This window comes from Amblyraja radiata, chromosome 1, assembly GCF_010909765.2.
Source record: "Amblyraja radiata isolate CabotCenter1 chromosome 1, sAmbRad1.1.pri, whole genome shotgun sequence".
In the NCBI taxonomy this organism is placed as follows: domain Eukaryota; kingdom Metazoa; phylum Chordata; class Chondrichthyes; order Rajiformes; family Rajidae; genus Amblyraja; species Amblyraja radiata.
Genome location: NC_045956.1, coordinates 63,422,011 through 63,439,635, shown reverse-complemented (window position 1 = coordinate 63,439,635; position 17,625 = coordinate 63,422,011). Strand labels below are relative to the sequence as shown.

Below are 17,625 nucleotides of genomic sequence, written 5' to 3'. Positions count from 1 at the left end.
CCAACCTGATCTCCCGGTTGCTGGACACTTTAATTCTCCTTCCCATTCCTATACAGACCTTACTGTCCTAGGTCTCCTCCATTATCAGAGTGAGGCTAAACACAAATTCTCCCCGTTGGATTGCAACCTTGTCGTGGTCGAGGAGCTTGTGTGTCTCAGTGATCCTTAGAGCTATGCCAGCGGGAGACTCGTCTCCTGTTAGGGTCTCCCATGCTGGACAGGTCAAAGGGTAGAGGCGAGACGAAGAGCGATCCACTGGTCCTCCAGTTTGGAGGTTGAGCACAGGGCTAACAACCCTGTCTCATAAAACACATATGTTACAGAAACAGCAACTGAAGGAATCAACAAGGAGTAGAGGACCTCCATTGCTGCCCTACATGCCAGGAGGCAAAATAGGCAAAGATGCTAAACGCAAATTGGAGGAACAGCATATCATATGTCGCTTGGGCAGCTTACAGCCCAGTGATATGAATATTGATTTCTCTCACTTCAGGTAGCCCCGGCTCTCTATCCCTCCCACACCCAAGCCACACTAGCTTCTCATTTACACCCTACAAACAGCTGACAATGGATTGTTTCCTTTATCATTGTTACTTTTTTGCACATCTTTCATTCATTGTTCTTTATCTCTCCACTTCACTGTCTATATCTCTCATTTCCCTTATCCCTAACCAGTCTGAGGAAGGGTCTTGACGCGAAATGTCACCCATTCCTTCTCTTCAGAAATGCTGCCTGTCCCACTCAGTTACTCCAGCTTTTTGTGTCTATTCCCAGCTAACAATGTACTATTCTACATTTCCCTTGAACTTCATTCCCTTTGACCTATTTTCACACCTTACATTTCCTTATCTATCTCCCACTCCCCTTACATCAATCTGAAGAAGAGTCGAGACCTGAAATGTCACCCATTTTCTCCAGAGATGCTAGCTGTCCCGGTATTGTATTGTACTCCAGCTTTTTGTGTCTATCTTCGGTTTAAACCAGCATCTGCAGATCCTTCTTACACAAAGTACCCGCTTAACTGTTCTGCCATCTCCTTGTTTCCCATTATAAATTCACCTGTCTCTGATTGTAAGGAACCTACATTTGTCTTCATTCATCTTTTCCTTTTTACATATCTAAAGAAGCTTTTGCAGTCAGTTTTTATATTCCCCGCAGGCTTTCTTTCATGCTCTTTTTTCTCCCTCTTAATTAACCCCTTTGTGCTCCTCTGTTGAGTTCTAAATTTCTCCCAGTCCTCCGATTTGTTGCTTCCTCTGGCCAATTTATATGCCTCTTCCTTGGATTTAACACTATCCTTGATTTCCCTCATCAGCCACGGTTGAGCCGCCTTCCCAGTTTTATTTTTTCGCCAGTCAGGGATGACCAATTTTGGAGTTCATCCATGCGGTCTTTAAATCTTTGCCATTGCATCTCCACCGTCAACACTTTAAGTGTAATTTGCCAGTCTAGAATTTAGGGTAGAATTTAGAACTAAGGAAGGTGGGATCTGTTTGATGGGATTATATTATATGCCCCCAATAGTCACCAGGGATTAGAGAAGCAAAGATGGAGGGAAATCACATGGGAATAATGGGGTTGAAATAATTGGTGATTTTAACTTTCCAAATATTAACTGGGACTGTCAGAATCATAGGGGATTAGATGGGATAGAACTTAAGTGTGTCTTTAGTTTAGTTTAGTTTAGTTTAGTTTAGAGATACAGCGCGGAAACAGGCCCTTCGGCCCATCGAGTCCGCACTGGTCAGTGATCCCCGCATATTAACACTATCCTACGCATACTAGGGACAATTTACATTTATACCAAGCCAATTAACCCACAAACCTGTATGTGTTTGGAGTGTGGAAGGAAACCGAAGAACTCGGAGGAAACCCAAGCTTTCATGGGGAGAACGTACAAACTCCGTACAGACAGCACCCATAATCAGGATTGAAATTGGGTCTCTGGTGCTGCCTATATCCAGGAATGTTTTCTGAAGAAATATGTAGATTCTCCAACTACAGAAAGTGCTACAAAACCTCTTAGGGAGCACATGGTTGATGTGTCAGTGGCGGATGAGTAACCACAATTCTATCAGTTTTTAAATAGTTATGGAGAAAGTTAGACTGGTTCACCAATATGGGCAAGGTGATTTTTGATAGCATTAAACCGGGACTTGCAAAGGTGATTTAAGAAGGGCTGCAAGGACAAAGCAAGGAACCAGTAAACCTTACAGAAGTGTGGGAAGGTTTTGGAGAGGAAACAGAATTTATTTGCTTTTGGAATGGCAAGAACCGAATATAGTTTGTCAGCTTGGCTTTGTGTGGAAAATCATGTCTCATGAATTTGAATGAGTTTTAGAACAGGTGACAAAGAGGATTGACAAGGGCAAGGCACAGACTTTACCAAGGCCTTTGCAAGGTTCTGCATGGTTTGCTGGTCTAGAAGGTTAGAACATGTGAAGGTCCCACATAAGAGATTAGTATACAAACTTAAAGCACACGGTATTGAGGGTTCAGTATTGATGTGGATAGAGAACTGGCTGGCAAACAGGAAGCACAGAGTAGGAGTAAGCGGGTCCTATTCACAATGGCAGGCAGTGACTAGTGGGGTACCGCAAGGCTCAGTGCTGGGACCTCAGCTATTTACAATATATATTAATGATCTGGATGAGGGAATTGAAGGCAACATCTCCAAGTTTGCGGATGACACTAAGCTGGAGGGGCAGTGTTAGCTGTGAGGAGGATGCTAGGAGACTGCAAGGTGACTTGGATAGGCTGGGTGAGTGGGCAAATGTTTGGCAGATGCAGTATAATGTGGATAAATGTGAGGTTATCCACTTTGGTGGCAAAAACAGGAAAGCAGACTATTATCTAAATGGTGGCCGATTAGGAAAAGGGGAGATGCAACGAGACCTTGGTGTCATGGTACACCAGTCATTGAAAGTAGGCATGCAGGTGCAGCAGGCAGTGAAGAAAGCGAATGGTATGTTAGCTTTCATAGCAAAAGGATGTGAGTATAGGAGCAGGGAGGTTCTACTGCAGTTGTACAGGGTCTGGGTGAGACCACACCTGGAGTATTGCGTACAGTTTTGGTCTCCAAATCTGAGGAAGGACATTATTGCCATAGAGGGAGTGCAGAGAAGGTTCTTGGGATGTCAGAACTTTCATATGAAGAAAGACTGGATAGACTCAGCTTATACTCGCTAGAATTTAGGAGATTGAAGGGGGATCTTATAGAAACGTACAAAATTCTTAAGGGGTTGGACAGGCTAGATGCAGGAAGATTGTTCCCGATGTTGGGGAAGTCCAGGACAAGGGGTCACAGCTTAAGGATAAGGGGGAAATCCTTTAAGACCGAGATGAGAAAAACATTTTTCACACAGAGAGTGGTGAATCTGTGGAACTCTCTGCCACAGAGGGTAGTTGAGGCCAGTTCATTGGCTATATTTAAGAGGGAGTTAGATGTGGGCCTTGTGGCTAAAGGGATCAGGGGGTATGGAGAAAAGGCAGGTACGGGATACTGAGTTGGATGATCAGCCATGATCATATTGAATGGCGGTGCAGGCTCGAAGGGCCGAATGGCCTACTCCTGCACCTATTTTCTATGTATCTATGTGTGTATGTGGAATCCAGCGTGAGCTAACCAATTGGATACAAAGTTGGCTCCTTGGTAGGAGGCAGAGGATGATAGTGGAAGGTTGTTTTTTCAGAGGAGACCTCTGAGCAGTGTTGTGCTGCAGGGATCAGGGCCGAACACCTGTTATTTGTCATATATTTTAACAATTTGGAGGAGAATGGAGGCGGATATTATTAATAACTTTTGTGGAAGACCCCAAATGTTTTGTGGACAGTGAAGAAGGTTGTCTAAGGTTACAACAGGATCCAAATCAAATGGAAAAGTGGGCAAAGGAATGGCTAATGAAAATTACCTCAGACAAATGTTACGTGATGCATTTTGTTAAACCAGGCCACGACATACGCAGTGAATGGCAGGACCCTGGGAAAGTTTATCCAAGGGGCAAGATTTTCACACAGAGGGCGGTGCTTATATGGAACGAGCTCCAGAGGAAGTAGCACAATTACAACATTTAAAAATTATCTGGACATGTTGAGGGTGAGAACAAGTTCTGCCAGGCAGAGGAGAGGGTTAGAAGAGGGAAATTGATTTGGTCTCTGTTCAAGGAAGAACCGAAGGGCCTTGAGACCTTCCTGGCCGGAGGTGGATGTGGAGGTGTAAGGGGACTGGACGTGCATGGTAAAGACGAGGCAACGGGGCCTTAGAAGTTGAGGAGTCGAAGCGTGTGTGAAGTGTCTTGGATGTCGGTGAGAAGGGACTGGAAAAGGGGGTGCTATGATGGAGTCAAGGTCTTTGGAGATGAATTCTGTGAGGCAAAAGCAGGGGGAAACAATGGGTCTGCCAGGGTAGTCCTGTTTGTGAATTTTGGGTAGAAGATTGAAGCGGGCAGTGTAGTGCTTGATCTGGAAGGGTCCCAACCTCAAACATCACCTACCTATGTTCTCCATAGATGCTACATGATCAGCTGAGTTACTCCAGAGGGAGTGCAGAGAAGGTTCACCAGACTGATTCCTGGGATGTCAGGACTGTCTTATGAAGAAAGACTGGATAGACTTGGTTTATACTCTCTAGAATTTAGGAGATTGAGAGGGGATCTTATAGAAACTTACAAAATTCTTAAGGGGTTGGACAGGCTAGATGCAGGAAGATTGCTCCCGATGTTGGGGAAGTCCAGGACAAGGGGTCACAGCTTAAGGATAAGGGGGAAATCTTTTAAAACCGAGATGAGAAGAACTTTTTTCACACAGAGAGTGGTGAATCTCTGGAACTCCCTGCCACAGAGGGTAGTCGAGGCCAGTTCATTGGCTATATTTAAGAGGGAGTTAGATGTGGCCCTTGTGGCTAAAGGGATCAGGGGGTATGGAGAGAAGGCAGGTACAGGATACTGAGTTGGATGATCAGCCATGCTCATATTGAATGGCGGTGCAGGCTCGAAGGGCCGAATGGCCTACTCCTGCACCTAATTTCTATGTTTCTATGTTTCTATGTTTCCAGCACTATGTGTCTATTTTCTTGGTTCTACTGTTTAAATTAAGCAGCCACTCTATTGATCCCATCAAACTAGATAGGGTACCATATCTCAATATTTAATTGTAGTCAAAACAAATTTCACTGATATCTTTATCACTCGGAAAGCGGTTCCTAATTTCTAAAATGGCAGGAAACCAATGATTGCAGTTTGAACACCTCTTAATTACCTACACCAGTCCCCACAGAACATGCTCCAGCTTGGAATGACACTTGAGTGATTTATTTTTATGGATTTTTTATCATTTTATTGTGAGATAGGTTTTTACCTTCACTGTGATCTAGAGCCATTGTCTGCTCAATCTCTGCATAGGTTCGGGAAATATGGTCTCTACTGGGTGAAGTTTGTGTGGTTTCTAGTAGGTTGATAATATCCATTCGATTGATTTTGTTCAATATCTGCATTAGTTTTTCATCTGGGAATGAAAACAGAAAAAGTATTTAACAAATCACCATTCAGCAGAATTAAAATAAGTCTAGTTTGACAGAATGTATTTCTGTATTCCAAGCTAAAATTTCAAACTTATTAAGTTCTAGAGCTCACACCACCATGACATTCCTGTACGTCAGGAAATTAAGTACATTCTCACAGATATTTTCTAAACCTAGCAGGATGAAATGAAGACAATGAATCAAGTGTCGCATATATTTCAGTATTCAAACAAGCAAATAAAGAGGAGATACAAAGAATTACAGATGTTGGTTTACAAAAGAAGACAAAAGTACTGCAGTAACTCAGTGGATCTGTCAGCATCTCTGGAAAACATGAATAGGTGACGTTTCAGATCAGGACCATCTTTAGTCTGACGAGACCTGTGATTAGTGGTGTGTCTATTGTCGTTTGTCATAGAAACATAGAAAATAGGTGCAGGAGTAGGCCATTCGGCCCTTCGAGCCTGCACCGCCATTCGATATGATCATGGCTGATCATCCAACTCAGTATCCCATCCCTGCCTTCTCTCCATACCCCCTGATCCCTTTAGCCACAAGGGCCACATCTAACTCCCTCTTAAATATAGCCAATGAACTGGCCTCAACTACCTTCTGTGGCAGAGAATTCCACAGATTCACCACTCTCTGTGTAAATAATGATTTTCTCGTTGCATCTCCCCTTTTCCTAATCGGCCACCATTTAGATAATAGTCTACTTTCCTGTTTTTGACATCAAAGTGGATAACCTCACATTTATCCACATTATACTGCATCTGCCATGCATTTGCCCACTCACCCAACCTATCCAAGTCACCTTGCAGCCTCCTAGCATCCTCCTCACAGCTAACACTGCCGCCCAGCTTCGTGTCATCCGCAAACTTGGAGATGTTGCATTCAATTCCCTCATCCAGATCATTAATATATATTGTAAATAGCTGGGGTCCCAGCACTGAGCCTTGCGGTACCCCACTAGTCACTGCCTGCCATTGTGAAAAGGACCCGTTTACTCCTACTCTTTGCTTCCTGTCTGCCAGCCAGTTCTCCATCCACATCAATACTGAACCCCCAATACCGTGTGCTTTAAGTTTGTATACTAATCTCTTATGTGGGACCTTGTCGAAAGCCTTCTGAAAGTCCAGATATAACACATCTACTGGTTCTTCCTTATCCACTCTACTAGTTACATCCTCGAAAAATTCTATAAGATTCGTCAGACATGATTTACCTTTCATAAATCCATGCTGACTTTGTCCAATGAATTCACCACTTTCCAAATATGCTGCTATCCCATCTTTAATAACTGACTCCAGAATTTTCCCCACCACCGATGTTAGACTGTAATTCCCCGTTTTCTCTCTCCCTCCCTTTTTAAAAAGTGGGGTTACATTAGCTACCCTCCAGTCCTCAGGAACTACTCCAGAATCTAAAGAGTTTTGAAAAATTATCACTAATGCATCCACTATTTCTGCGGCTACTTCCTTAAGTACTCTGGGATGCAACTTATCTGGCCCTGGGGATTTATCAGCCTTTAATCCATTCAATTTACCTAACACCACTTTCCGGCTAACCTGAATTTCACTCAGTTCCTCCATCTCATTTAACTCCCGGTCCCTTGCTATTTCCGGCAGATTATTTATGTCTTCCTTAGTAAAGACAGAACCAAAGTAGTTATTCAATTGGTCTGCCATGTCCTTGTTCCCCATGATCAATTTGCCTGTTTCTGACTGCAAGGGACCTACATTTGCTTTAACTAATCTTTTCCTCTTCACATATCTATAAAAACTTTTGCAGTCAGTTTTTATGTTCCCTGCCAGTTTTCTTTCATAATCTATTTTCCCTTTCCTAATTAAGCCTTTAGTCCTCCTCTGCTGGACTGAATTTCTCCCAGTCCTCTGGTAGGCTGCTTTTTCTGGCTAATTTGTACGCTTCGCCTTTTGTTTTGATACTATTCCTGATTTCCCTTGTTATCCACGGATGCACTACCTTCCCTGATTTATTCTTTTGCCAAACTGGGATGAACAATTGTTGTAGTTCATCCATGCAGTTTTTAAATGCCTTCCATTGCGTATCCACCGTCAACCCTTTAAGAATCATTTGCCAGTCTATCTTGGTCAATTCACGTCTCATACCCTCTATAATATACCATCTCATACCATCTATCTTTATGATTTGGATGAGAATGTACAAGGCATTATTAGTAAGTTTGGATATGACACTAAAATAAATGATATTGTACACAGTGAAAATGGATGTTAAGAATTACAGCAAGATCTTGATCAAATGGTAAGTGGTCCGAGGAATAGTAGATGGAGTTTAATTCAGATAAGTGCGGTGCTGTATTTTGGAAAGCCAAACCAGGACAGATCCTTGACAGTGAATGTTAGGTCCCTGTGTAGCATTGGAGAGCAGAGGAATCTGGCATAGAAATTAGGACATTATGTTAGTGAGGCTGCACTTGGAGTATTGTCTTCAGTTTTGGTCAAGCCAGCAGAAAGATGTAATTATGCAAGAAAGAGTGCGGAGAAGGTTTACAAGGCTGTTGCCAGGTCCCGATGGCCTGTTAGGGGAGTGGCTGTGCTGAGATGAATTGCTTTTTCAAGGGTAAGTGTGAGGCTTTGGATCAAGAGGCTGAACAAAGGAAACAATATGGTTTTTCTTGTGTGCGATTGCTGTGCTTTTTTCTCTCTTGGTTTTAGTGTGGTAGTGATGCAGATAGAATGATGAAATGCTCCTCCTGCAGGATGTAGAAAGTTAGGAGAACTGCTGGTATTCAGGGTGACCACATATGTGGGAAGTGTGCCCATGTGCAGCTTCTTACAGACAGCGTTAGGAACTGCGTTACGATCTTCTGGGAGAAGAGAGCTTCATAGAGAGGAGTTATAGTGAGGTGGTTATGCCTAAGAAACAAGAAGAGCGTAGATGGGTGACCATAAGGAAATGGAGTAGAGAGAGAGTGCGTGAGAGCTCTGAGGTCATTCTCCTCCAAAACAGGTACACCATTTTAATACTGTTGAGGGGATGACTTGTCAGGAGTGAGGAGCAGCAGCAGCAGTCAAGTCTGTGGCACCAAAACTGGCTCTGAGACACAGTGGGGAAGAATGGAAGGCAGTGCCATAGTGGTCGGAGACTGATTAGTTGGGGGACTGACAGGAGATTATATGGCATCAATAAAGACTCCAACGTTGTGTGTTGTCTCACTGGTCCCAGGGTCCAGAGTGTCTTGGATCAGCTGCATGACATTCGCAAGGGGAAGGTTGAATAGCCAGAAATCTTTGTGCATGTTGGCATGAATGACATAGGTAGAAACAGTGATGAGGTCCTGTGAAGTGAATATCAGGAGGTAGGCAAATGATTAAAAAGCAGGACCTCAAGGATAGTGATCTCCGGACTACAACTGGTGATGGTAGGAACAGGAAGATAGGTCGTGTGGCTGAGGAGTTTGTGCAGGCAGCAGGGATTCAGATTTTTGGCCCATTGGGATCTCTCTGGGGCAGAAGGGACTTGTACAGGAGAAACATGTTGCACCTGAACCAGAGGGCAACCAATGTCCTGGCAGGCAGGCAGGCAGGTTCGTTAGTGCTTCAGATGGGTTTAAACCAGATTAGCAGGGCGCGGGATCCAATGGATGACTGAGGCAGGTGAGAGGCTGGAAGTTGGTATGGAAGATAATGAAAGAAAGTTTAGTGGACAGGATAGGCAGGAGCATGGCAGGGAGCAAGAGAGGACTGTTAGATTGAATTGCATTTATTTTAATGGGAAAGGCCTGATGGGTAAGGCGGATGAATTTGGGGCTTAGATAGGTACATGCGACGTTGCAGCAGTTAAGGAAACCTGACTAAGAGAGGAACAGAACTGGCAGCTAGAGTACAGGTGCTAGTGGTGGGGGTATTGGGGCAAGGGATGTTGCCATCTTGATCAAGGAAAATGATCCAAGTGAGTGTACAATAAAGACATGGCAGAAAATCACAACTTGATTTCCAACAGCGCCGATATATTTGCATTCTCAAAAAGTATGGAAATGAACCAAGGAGGGGAATAACATTCTTCAACGTGATAGATGAAGTGGGAATTCATAGTGTCTGCAAAATTTAACACAGAAATGTTCAGGTGATACATTTTATTTGGAAGAATGAAGAGCAACAATGCAAGTCAAAAGTTAATATTAAAAGTGTTTTAAGCACATAGCGTGTTTGTACAGAAATCTTTTAAGGTGGAATGACTAGTTAAAAAATACAATTAATACAGGATATGGGATCATGGGCTTCATAAATGGAGTTATTAAGTTCAAGAGCAAAATGTAAACTAACCACCTAAAACGCATTACTAGTTTGGGCAATTCTAATATCGCAATGTGAGGAGATTGGATTCCACCAACTCCTCCATAACACAACTTAGAACCCACTGTTGCTATAGGAGTACCCCACGGTTTGGGAGACAGATCAAGCATACTTGTGCCAGGAAGAATAGTTGTATTCCTCATAACACTCTTGCCACCTAATAACTCCCCCTCCCTCATGCCAGATGCTACCGAACTGGATCTGCCTTCTGCCCTCTGCCATTGACTTACCTTCTCAATCATTTCTACAACAAACCCATTGATTCCCACGGCTATCTGGACTACACTTCTTCCCACCCTGCTTCCTGTAAGGACTCTATCCCCTACTCCCAATTCCTCCGTCTACGCCGCATCTGCACCCAGGATGTGGTGTTCCAAACAAGGGCATCGGAGCTGTCCTCATTCGACTATAGATGAGGCTCTCACCAGGGTCTCTGCTATATCCTGTAGCTCCGCTCTCACTCCATATCCCCCCACTCGTAACAAGGTCAGAGTCCCACTTGTCCTCGCCTTCCATCCTACCAGCCGTCACATACAACAGATAATCCTCCGACATTTTCGCCACCTCCAACGGGATCCCTCCACTGGCCACATCTTCCCATCTTCTCCCTTTCGGCTTTCCGTAGAGACCGCTCCCTCTGTAACTCCCTGGTCAATTCATTCCTTCCCACCCAAACCACCCCCTACCCTGGTACTTTCCCTTGCAATCACAGGAAATGCTACATTTGTCGCTTTACCTCCCCCCTCGACTCCATCCCAGGACCCAAGCAGTTGGTCCAGTTGAGGCAGAGGTTCACCTGCACCTCCTCCAACCTCATTTATTGCAACCGCTGCTCAAGGTGTCAACTGCTCTACATCGGTGAGACCAAGCGCAGGCTTGGCGATCGCTTCGCCCAACACCTCTGCACAGTTCGCAATAACTGACCTGATCTCCCGGTGGCTCAGCACTTCAACTCCCCCTCCCATTCTGAATCCGACCTTTCTGTCCTGGGCCTCCTCCATGGCCAGAGTCAGTCCCACCGCAAATTGGAGGAGCAGCACCTCATATTTCGCTTGGGTAGTTTACACCCCAGCGGTATGAACATTGACTGCTCCAATTTCAGGTAGTCCTTGCTTTCTCCCTCCTTCCCCTTCCCTTCCCAGCTCTCACACTGCCCCGGGGGTGCCAGGGGGGGCATGTCTCCCCTCCCCTGTTTTGAGTGGTGGGGGACGATCCCCCCCCCATTTTTTGTAATCCAGATTTTAAAACCCGGTGAAATCTCCGCTTTCCGCGAGACAGTGGGGGTGGGACTGCTGATCGAGGGCGCCGATTGGACGAGAGAGACATTGGTCAGCAGGCAATGGGGGCGGAACATGATGATTCAGCGCGATGATTGGAAGAAGGAGGTTTCGGTCAGAGGCAGAAGTACGGGGGTGGGACTGGGGATAGAGCGCGGTGATTGGAGGAGGGAGTCGTCCTGGAGCAAAGATCATGGAGCAGAGCTTGAATTGCATGCCCAGGTCATGGGGTCAGCCCTGGACACAGATCTGCGCCTCATCCGCAGCCAGGATCGATCCCGGCTCTCCGGCGCCGCAATCGCTGCCGAACGGCCACTGGATCATTCCCGTCCCCACCCGAGTGCCCCCCCCCTCCACGCCCGGGGATGGCCAGAGACGTCGGGAGTCAGACGGGAGCAGTGCCCCTAGGCCCACAGCCAGCGCAGAGAAGCAGCGCTAAACCCAGCTCAACTCTGCCTGCCCCGCCAGGTTAACCTACAGCCCTGCCTGGACTTACGGGAACGACGGCCCAGGCTTACAGCCAGCGCAGTGAAGCAGCGCTAGCTCCATGGCTACGGACTGCTGTCCCGTCAGTCCAGGCAGGGCTGTAGGTTAACCCAGTGAGACAAGCAGAGTTGAGCTGGATTTGGGCCCACAGCTGAAGCCTCCGAAGCCTCGCGTGTGTGTGAGTGTGCGCATGCGCGCGCGGCCGCCTAGAAATTGTGCCCCCCGGTCCCCCCCATGTTTTGATAGCGATTTCCATGCCTGCAGCTCCCTACTGTCTCTGCCTCTTCCTTTCTTCTTCCCGCCCCCCCACATCAGTCTGAAGAAGGGTCTCGACCCGGAATGTCACCTATTCCTTTGCTCCATAGATGCTGCCTCACCCGCTTTCTCCAGCATTTTTGTCTACCTTCTCAATTAGATGGTCCATTAAGTGCGGTTGGCTCTGAGCAGGACAGGTACTAAGAAATAATATTAAGAATGTTTTTGAAATTGTCAAGCGTGGTTGGATCATTGTGCTCTTTATGTGATATTCATTCCACAAATTTCTCAGAAATAGCATCCTGTCGTGATTTGCTTACTACTGGACGTATGCTTTATGTTCTGTATTGTGCTCCTCAAAGGAAAATCAATGCAAATTCTTTGATTTGATGGATTGAAGCACTACACCATTGCTGAGCCTACTCAAATGTTTCCAGTACCTTATAGCGGGCATAATATTAGATCAAATACCAGAAGGTTGCATTACCACATAAAAAACTGTGGCAAAACCCATGGAGAGCTTGCAAATTGACTGCCATGGAACATTCACTTATCACTGACTACAACAACAATAATATTTGTTGACTTACAACAATATTCAAAGAGTGTAAGGCTTACCTGAGGCACAGTTGCCATCCCTTTCCATCCAATATTTCAAGAGTGCCTGACTCTGATCCACTAATGAATTAGGATTTTCAATTCTGATCTGATGAATCTGTTCCTCACTGAAGTCCAGTTCTCTGGCCAGCTCTGACAAATAAACCAATCATATTTACAAATGGTATCATTAATTTATTTTCGCAGAATCACAAAACACTTTTGATTTGGGTTTTTAAATATCAGATTATTCATGGATCCAGAATTCAATGCCCGAGAGTGTGGTGGCCTGAATGTCTACCCTTGATCTACAACTTTAGGCTGTGCACGCCATACGCAAGAAGAAGAAGGTGGAAGCAGAACTGATAAAATCATTTAGGAAATGTCTAGATGAGCCTAGCACAGAAAGCTATGGGTCACGTGCTGAATGGTGGGATTAATACTGCTGGGTGCTCACCAACTGGCAGTTGGTGAGCAGTTGTGTCAAATGGCCTGTTTCCATGCTGTATGTTTCTACGACTATGACTCTGCTATGAGGATATTTGTTTGTGCTGAGGAAATAAATTTATACAAGACAAAGCATGCTCACAAATGGACCAAATGATGTAGACTGCAATTAGCATCAATTGGTTAATAAAGCGGTTAAGGGGCTGTCCCATTTGGGCGACCTGATTGGTGAGTTCAGATGAGTTTGAAAAAATGACATGTTGAAGACCTCGTTCGACTATGTAGAAGACCTCCTTCGACCTCCTTCGACCTCCTTCGACTATGTTGAAGACCAGCTTCGACTAACTTCGGGAAAATTGGACACCGAATAGTGGAGAGTGAAGACGACCTCCTTCGACCTCCCTTCAACTATGATGAAGACTATCTACGTCTACCTTCGACTACCCTCGATTACCTATGGCTAACATGCCGACCTACTACGACCTACTACGACTAAAAAAAGTATCAAGTTAATTCCTGAATATTTTGCCCCCTGCATGTCATTAAAGTTTTTATTTAATCGTTTAATTAAGGTATAGAAATATAACAACATAGATTCTTCACAAAATAACGATTTGAGATTATTTGAGACACGCAACGCTTGTAATTTGTGATAGGTACAAAACCAGTTAGTTTGGATAGATACATTTGAGGGGAGATCCATCTTCAGGCCAGATTTCAATTTACCTTTCATGTGCTCATAATATTTCTAACCCTACACTTTTAGAGAATAACGCCTCCATATCCCCCAGTGTTGTAGCGCAGAAGGGTCCAGGAGTACAGGTACATAATTCCCTGAAAGTGGAGTACAGGTAGATAGGATAGTCAAGAGGCTTTTGTACATTGGCCTTCATCAGTCACAGTATTGAGTAGATAAATTGAGATGCTATGTTACAGTTGTACTAGACTTTGGTGAGGCAACATTTGGAGAGTACTGTGTTCAGTTTTGGTTACCCTGCTATAGGAAGGATGTTACCATGAAGATTTATGAGTTTGTTGGCAGGACTTGAGGGGCTGAGGTATAGGGTACATGGAAGGGTGCTAAGGAATGTTGGTGAACAGAAGGATATTGGGGTTCAAGTTCATTGTTCCGTGAAAGTTGCAACACAGGTAGATCAGGCAGCAAAGAAGGGATGTTACAAAGAGTAGGGGAATCAAGAGCCGGAGGACACAGGTTCAAGGTGAGGGGGGGAAGATTTAATAGGAACATGAGCTTTTTTTACACAAAGGGTGATGGGTATATGGAACAAGCTGCCAGTGGTGGTAATTAAGGTAGGCACTATCAGAATGTTTAAATACCATTTGGACAGTAACATGGATAGAGGTTTGGAAGGGTATGGGCCAAACTCAGGCAGGTGGGAAGTGTAGATGGGGCATGTTGATCGACGTGGGGAAGCTGTGCTGAAGGGCCTGTTTCCACGCTCTATGATTGTGACACAGAATATAAAAGTTGAGACATAATTTTGCAACTTATACTGGTTAGACTGACCTCAAAGTGTTGTGTGCAGGTCTAGTCGGCACATGATAGGAAAGATATGGTTGTGTTGGAGATATAAATTCACCTGTCTTTTACCTGGTTTGGAGGACATTAGTTGTGGGAAGAGATTGGATAGGTTGGGCTTATTTTCCATGGAACAAGGGTGACTATGGAGTCAGTTGACAGAGGTATATGAAATTTTAAGAGTTATACTCAGAATCCCCCCCCCCCCCCCCCTTGTGGTACAGGTATCAAAAACAAGAGGGCAAAGGTTTAAAGTGATGGGAAGGAATGTTAAAGGGCATTTCTTCACAGACAATAATGGAAACTTGCGGCCAGAGGAGAAGGTAGAGTCTGATACCAATCAGTCCTTATAAGAAACATTTAGGCAGGCACATAAGTAGACGAAGCACAGAAGGATATGGGGCCCAATATGAGCAATTTTGATTAAGCTAGATGGGCGAATAGACTGCCCTGGATGTGATGGGCCAATGGTCCCATTTCTGAGCTGTTCAATTCTGTGACTCCTTGAGAGAGGCTAAGCATTGTCTGTAGATTAAAATAATCGTTGTACTTGCAGCCATTATAAATCTGATGCACCTTCAGTTGCATATGTCAAGTTGCAACTTTATAATACATTGGTTAAGTGGTATCTGGAGTATTGTGTGTAGTTCTGGCTACCCTTCTACAGGAAAGATGTAGAGGGCGCAGAAGAGGTTTACCAAATGCTGCCTGGATTAGAGAGGATTAGCTATAAGGGAGAGGGTGGCATAGTGGTAGAGTTGCTGCCGATTAGTGAGTGAATAGTACACTGCCACAGAGAGTGAATAGTACACTGACATGTCTGGTGGTGGAAACAGAGGAGTGTTTAAGATGCTGTCAGGTAGGCACATGGAATGCAGGGATATGGATTGTGTGCAGGCAGATGAGATGAGTTTTTAAGAAGGAACTGCAGATGCTGGAAAATCGAAGTTAGACAAAAGTGCTGGAGAAACTCAGCGGGTGCAGCAGCATCTATGGAGCGAAGGAAATAGGCAACGTTTCGGGCGTTGTTGAATAGGAGTTGCTTGTGCATCAGGACAAGCTATGTGACAAATGCTGGATAGGTCACTGATAGGTATTGTTTAAAAACTAACTGTTCTATTCTGGCCCTTCGTTACCGTGAATAAACTCCATCTTGAAGAGGAATTATTGAGAGGAACAAGATGACACAGCTTGAGACAAAGGTTCACGTGCACCCACTCTAACCTCATCTACAGCATCTGTGTTTTCCAGTGCAGCCTCCTGTACATCAGTGAGATCAAGCGCAGACTCACCGATCATTTCACCGAACACTGGCGTTTGGTTCGCATTGGCTACCGGATCTCCTGGTTGCTAACCATTTTAACTTCCCTTTCCATTCAATTGCTGACCATTATTGTATCTCCCTCAACCCCCTCAACTGGCAATGTGTTCCTGGCATTCACCACCCTCTGTGTACAAATGTTCGATAAATTTGCCTCACAAAATGTCCTTTACATTTTGCCATCTGACTTTTCCATCCTGGCTAAAAGGTTCTGATTGTCTACTCTATCTATGCCTCTCATTATTTTATATTCAATCGGGTATCCCTGCAACCTTCAGTGTTCCAGAGAAAACAATCCAAGTCTGTTCTACCTCTCCCTGTAGCTAATACTCCCTAATCCAGGCATCATTCTGGTAAACCTCCACTGTACCATTTCCAAAGCCTCCACATCCTTTCATTAATGGGGCAACCAGAATTGCACGCAATGCTTCAAATAATGCTCATGACTTAATGCACAGGGTAACTGAGTTTAAATTCTTACCTGTCCAGCTGAAACCAAGGTGGTCGGCAATAAGATAGAGTCGTTGCTCAGCTCTTTCAGAGTCCTCCTGAGCATCCACGGCTTAAATTAAACAAACAAGGAACAGCAAAGGCATGTATATACAATTATGGCAAAACAGTTTATCCATACCAAAGATAATAATCCCATCACTATTGTTAGCAAGGTGCAATACTAAACAAACTCTTTGAAAACTCTTTGGAAAGTTAATGTCACTGACAAGCCAGTTTGGAGTGAAAGAGGACTAAACTCACTCCTGCCTTTATAATTTTGGAAAGGTCTTCCCATTTTCTGAATTTTTTATCCTTTAACTTATCTGACTACCATTTGAAAAGAATGCTATTACGATGCTGTTGTCAGTAGACTGCACATCCAACAACCTTCCTCAGATGTTCGAAGCATAAAAAAAAATTGCACGAGATATATGAAATAAACATTCAGACAGGGAAACCTGCCACAAGGAGATATTCCAATAATCTGAATGTCAACTAACCGCCAACCAGGAATACAGCAGACATATTCAACAGTATAAAAAAAGCATGAAAATAATAATTACTTGATGTGAATAATGTTTTTATAACTATTTTTGATGTGAATCTGCATCTTTTTTTACAATCTGAAATTTTTTTTTGGTAAGATTTCAAGGATGATTTGGGAAAAAAATATTGAAACGTTCCATGTCTGAACTACATCATTGAAACAGCTTAGACTATATTAAGTCCCGTAGCACTTGAGGCAGGGTCGGGAGCAGAAAGTTTATTGAACATATGAACAAATTTTAAAGAAGGCATATTAAAAGTATTTCTCTTAAACTGTATATTTACCAATAGAAAGGAAAAAATCCAGGAACATTATCTAAATTAAGTTATGGGAATAAAGCAAAAGAGTTTTATCTGAAATGTTAATGTTTGTTCCCTCCACTGACATCGACTAATCTGTTTTGTGTTTTATTTCATATTTCTAGCATCTGCAATATTTTATTTTTTAATTATTTGCTTGCCTTGTACATTGTTGTAGGTCTTCGCTAAACTGACAAAATCCCAAACTCTGTCGGCAGCACTGCGATATTGTGTGCAGTTCTGGCCACAGCATTAAAGGAAGGCATTGGAGAGGTCACAAAACAGATTCAGCAGGATGTTGCTGTGCTTGGAGATTATTAGCTATGGGAGAGGTTAGTCAAACTTGGTTGTTTTCTCTGCTGAGGCTGAAGAGTGACATAATAGGAATATATAAAATACTGAAAGGCATAGATTAGGGAGATTCTCTCAATCACAGGGTGGAAATGGCATGCACCAGAGGACATAGCTTTAAGGTGAAAGGAGGAAAGTTCAAAGGAGATTTATGAGAT

The 17,625-nt window shown here is 44.0% G+C and overlaps 1 protein-coding gene across 39 annotated transcripts in view; it reads right to left on the bottom strand.

Annotated features, from left to right (window-relative positions):
- The window catches only part of ank2 (ankyrin 2), a 524,159-nt gene that overhangs the window by 31,279 nt on the left and 475,255 nt on the right, over positions 1-17,625 (bottom strand). For all 39 annotated transcript variants that reach the window (XM_033023003.1, XM_033022993.1, XM_033023145.1 and 36 more), the window contains 3 exons: positions 16,260-16,340; positions 12,492-12,623; positions 5,356-5,502 (listed from right to left, as the gene is read on the bottom strand). In XM_033023003.1, coding sequence (XP_032878894.1) covers positions 5,356-5,502; positions 12,492-12,623; positions 16,260-16,340 — 360 coding nt within the window. The remainder of the gene's footprint in view (positions 1-5,355; positions 5,503-12,491; positions 12,624-16,259; positions 16,341-17,625) is intronic.